This window comes from Anomaloglossus baeobatrachus, chromosome 11 (genome assembly GCF_048569485.1).
Source record: "Anomaloglossus baeobatrachus isolate aAnoBae1 chromosome 11, aAnoBae1.hap1, whole genome shotgun sequence".
Lineage (NCBI taxonomy): Eukaryota > Metazoa > Chordata > Amphibia > Anura > Aromobatidae > Anomaloglossus > Anomaloglossus baeobatrachus.
In genome coordinates, this window is record NC_134363.1 from 179,072,467 (window position 1) to 179,077,642 (window position 5,176).

General features: G+C 40.9%; 1 protein-coding gene across 1 annotated transcript in view; it reads left to right on the forward strand.

The window, feature by feature from the left end:
* Positions 1–4,461, forward strand: part of LOC142256954 (nicotinamide N-methyltransferase-like) — a 13,311-nt gene extending 8,850 nt beyond the window's left edge. The window contains exons 2-3 of the mRNA XM_075328976.1: positions 521–728; positions 4,038–4,461. Of these exons, the coding sequence (XP_075185091.1) occupies positions 521–728; positions 4,038–4,461 (632 nt within the window). The remainder of the gene's footprint in view (positions 1–520; positions 729–4,037) is intronic.
* Positions 4,462–5,176: the final 715 nt, after the last annotated feature.

Consider the following 5,176-nt stretch of genomic DNA (forward strand, 5'->3'; position numbering starts at 1 on the left):
TTTTCGGGAAAACATGGCACTTTAAATACTTAATGTTTGCACACATATTAGCGTATACAGGTGGCTGCTGATTCAATTTTTGATTTGTTCTGTTGGGGGATACTGGTATGTTTTTGTTTTTTTGCTATTACACTATCAGCTTTGTTGTGTCAAGTTACATTATGAAAGACCCATCTGTGCTATCAGGATACCTGATAATATATTTGTTTCCACTCTATTGCTACTGTTTCCTTGCCATCAAACACTGGATGATGACCGTTGAACGATTCATAAGAAGCTAGCAGCAGACAGACATTCTGCTGCAAGTTCACACAGCCTTCAAAGTGTAACGGTCTTTTCTGGAGAACTTGCAGATGCAACATGCACAATTTCGAAGAATTTGATAAAAAAAACAGTAAATGTTGACTCTGCTCATAATTTACATTAACAGTGTTGGTCAATCCTGTTATCTTGACTTTTCCACCAATATATATGTATGTTTCAATGAAAAAAATAAAATTTGCATTTTTTTTCCATGCAGGTTATGTTAATGGAGACGTCTTGATTGACCTCAGTCATAGTTCCCTGGTTCATCATTTGTTTGCAGCCTGTGACTTTTTCAAACACATCATAGTGCTGAAGGCCAGAGAAAGATGCATCATGGAGCTGAAGAGATGGGTGGACTCACGAACAGGGGCATTTGATTGGCAGCATGCTGCAAAACTTCATGTAGACATAGGAGAAACCAGGTGATGTATTGTCCAAAAATGAGAACTTAAGCGGGCTTTACACGCTACAATATCATTAATGAATTATCGTCGGGGTAACGGTGTTTGTGACGCACATCCGGCGTCATATCGCAGTGTGTGACACTTATGAGCGACCTTAAACAATCGCAAAAGCGGTCAAAATCGTTTGCCGCAGGGAGATCGTCCTGAAACAAAAAATTGTTTTCTGCTTATTAACGATGTTGTTTTTCGTTCCTGCGGCATCACACATTGCTATGTGTGACACTGCAGGAGTGACGAGCATCTCCTTACCTGCCTCCACCGGCAATGCAGATGGAAAGAGGTGGGCGGAATGTTACGTCCCGCTCATCTCCGCCCCTCCGTTTCTACTGGATGCCTGCCGTGTGACATTGCTGTGACGCTGCACGAACCGCTCCCTTAGAAAGGAGGCGGATCGCCGGCCAGAGCGACGTCGCAGGGCAGGTAAGTCTGTGTGACGGGGTTAAGCAAGGTTGTGCGGCACGGGCAGCGATCTGCCCGTGTCGCACAACCAACAGGGGTGGGTACGATCGCTTGCGATCTCGCTAGCGAGATCACAGCATGTAAAGCCCGCTTTACTCTCTTTATTTCTACATTAGAAAATATATAACTGCAGTCTTAGCGTAATATCATGTGTTTTCTGTCTACCTTATATTACAATGATAGTCAGTTCAAAATGAAATTGTAAATGTTAGTAGAAAAGTTTACATTTATCATCTCAGATCAAAATTCTCAATGTTTGTAGCTCCAGAATAAATGTGTCATGCTATAAGATGGAGGGGAGAGAGGGATGTAGAATTGCAACCCCCAGAACCAGGCTTTCACCGGAGGAGCGTGACTAAGAGCCTACCCAGTGTTCATCACAGCCTCAGCTGGTGAGGTTGGACTTGTCTGGCGATAGGCACTAGGTAGCACTCCAGGGCAGCTCTTGGTTGACCTGCTCCATCAAGGCACTGGTCAGCACAAAGCATGACTGGAGGAAGCGAAGAACTACTACTAGGGAAGAATAGAAAAGAGCAACCCCTTGCACTTAACCTGAGCAATTCTGAGCAACCTTGAGTTCCTTGCCATCCCTAGATGGGTTATTTCCCCCTATGCCGCAATCACGCTCCTATCCCTGTATTTCCTTGAATACAACCTTGACTTGTGTGCAGGAAAGCAGGAACACTAGTCCCACTCTGGGATAAAGATACAAAGGACAGCCAAGGGTAAAAGAGACAGACAAGAGACAAATAAGGGTAAACAAATACAATGCATACCAAACTACAGGAAGGAGTAACGGAAAAGATAAGTGAGGCAAACCAAAAAGAGAATTAACCCCTTCACGACTGGCCGATTTTTCGCTTTCCGTTTTTTTTTTTGCCATTCTTTTTCTAAGAGACGTAACTTTTTTATTTTTCAGTCAATATGGTCATGTGAGGGCTCATTTTTTGCAGAACGAACTGTACTTTTCAATGAAACCTTAGCTTTTACCATATAGTGTACTGGAAAATGGCAAAAAAATTCCAAATGCAGAAACATTGCAAAAAAAGTTCGATAGCACTATTGTTTTTGAGATATTTTATTCACTGTGTTCACTGTATGGTAAAACTGATGTGTGGGTATAATGCCTCAGGTCAGTGCGAGTTCGTAGACACATGTATAGGTTTACTTTTATATAAGGGGTTAAAAAAAATTCGGAAGTTTGTCTGAAAAAAGTGGCGCACGTTTTACGCCATATTCCGTGACCTGTAGCGTTCTCATTTTTTGGGATCTATGGCTCAGTGATGGCTTATTTTTTGCGACTCAAGCTGACGTTTTTAACGGTACCATTTTTGCGCAGATGCTACGTTTTGATCGCCTGTTATTGCATTTTGTGCAAAAGTTGTGGCGACAAAAAAACGTCATTTTGGCGTTTGGAATTTTTTTGCCGCTACGCCGTTTACTGATCAGATTAATTGATTTTATATTTTGATAGATCGGGCGTTTCTGAACGTGGTGATACCAAATGTGTGTATATTTTTTATTTTTTTAACCCTTTAATTTTCAATGGGGCGAAAGGGGGGTGATTTAAACTTTTATGTTTTTTTGTTTTTTTTTAATTTTTTAAAACTTTTTTTTTTACTTTTTTTTTTATTTTACTAGTCCCCCTAGGGGGCTATTGCGATCAGCAATCCGATCGCTCTGCACTATCTGCTGATCACAGCTACACAGCTGTAAACAGCAGATACGTGCACTTTCTGCTTCCCTGGCCTTCGTGGAAAGCGAAAGTGAAAGTAGTTCATGTCTAGCACAGGCGTCATCACATGACCCTATGCTACCATGACAACCATCGGAAGTCACGTGATCATGTCACGTGACTTCCAGTATCGGGCGGTAAGTAAAACTTTACCGCTATCGCGTTTAAAATGGCGCTGTCACATATTGACAGCGCCATTACAGGGGTTAAATGGCACGAGCAGATAACAATTCTGCTCGTGCCTAGCAGGCACACATCTCAGCTGTGAAAATCAGCTGAGATGTGCGCTGATCGCAGCATGCTGCTACCAGGAGACCGCGGGCAGTAACGTTATGACCGCTAGGACGTAATTTTACGGCCCGCGGTCGTTAAGGGGTTAAGGATGGGAAGACACCAAACAAACTTCCAAGCAGCTATCTCCAGATACAGACTAGATATGGACCAGACTAGGTAACTTGCTCACCTTTAACCCTGAGAGCTAGCAAAACTAATGCATATGACCATTGTCGATCAAGATAGTGCCTTGATTGGATTTCTGGTTCTGAACATTTTGGATCACTGTCTATTCCTCTACACATAATGTGGTTGCTTATTTGGGTTGCATTATAATGGAATCATTTTGGATGGTGATTCATTGTATATCACTATGTAACTGTATTTTGATATATTGAGCTATAACACAATCATCTGATATAGTGATTCAGTGCTTAATGCTTTACAACTGTGCATTAATATATTTCCAACACACGTGTTTTCTACTGTATTTCTGGTCAAGTCTGTATTTGTGCTTCGGGTAGTGTAAGTTATGACCTCTATAGGGTAAGATACTGTGGCGTCAGCTGAAGTAACCACAGCATAAAATAGTGATAATATTCAATTGCTTCAATTGCATGACATGATCGCCAATCTTTTAAAGACCATTTGTTTGTTCATATTTTGTCCTTTAAAAAATCCATGAAAAGTTACATTTTAATTCTCACATTGAAAGTTGATGATCCACTTAGCTCTAATGCTATCCTATTCAATATTGACTGTGGGACAATAATTTTCATCATTTTTCCCATTTCTTTCAGAGATCAGTTACAGGACAAAGAATTGAAAGTGAGATCAGCCCTTCAACATGTTCTGAAATGTGACCTCGAGAAAGACGATATCATGGATCCGATCGTCTTACCACCAGCAGATTGTATCATCAGTGCTTGGCTCCTGGATGTTATCAGCAAAAATCAAGATGATTACATGAGATATCTCAGGAAGTTCTCAAGATTGCTGAAGCCTGGAGGATACATTATATTAATTGGGGCTTTAGACTTAACATATTACACAATTGGGAAAGACAAGTTCCATGGTTTCAAATATGATGAGGAGTTTGCCAGAAAAGCTCTGGTTGGAGAAGGTTTTATTATTGATGGCTGTGAGGTTAAGATGAGATCAGCTGTGAGTGACCTTACGGACTATACGGGAATGATATTCATTGCAGCTCACAGAGAGAAATAGGTCTTAGATGATACAGTATAAGTTATAAGTTATATGTAAAGCTAAATCCTAATAATATCCTTAATCAGTGTCTAGTGCATGATAGAAGTGTATAAAATATACAGTTAGGTCCAGAAATATTTGGACAGTGACACAAGTTTTGTTATTTTAGCTGTTTACAAAAACATGTTCAGAAATACAATTATATATATAATATGGGCTGAAAGTGCACACTCCCAGCTGCAATATGAGAGTTTTCACATCCAAATCGGAGAAAGGGTTTAGGAATCATAGCTCTGTAATGCATAGCCTCCTCTTTTTAAAGGGACCAAAAGTAATTGGACAAGGGACTCTAAGGGCTGCAATTAACTCTGAAGGCGTCTCCCTCGTTAACCTGTAATCAATGAAGTAGTTAAAAGGTCTGAGGTTGATTACAGGTGTGTGGTTTTGCATTTGGAAGCTGTTGCTGTGACCAGACAACATGCGGTGTAAGGAACTCTCAATTGAGGTGAAGCAGAACATCCTGAGGCTGAAAAAAAAGAAAAAATCCATCAGAGAGATAGCAGACATGCTTGGAGTAGCAAAATCAACAGTCGGGTACATTCTGAGAAAAAAGGAATTGACTGGTGAGCTTGGGAACTCAAAAAGGCCTGGGCATCCACGGATGACAACAGTGGTGGATGATCGCCGCATACTTTCTTTGGTGAAGAAGAACCCGTTCACAACATCAACTGAA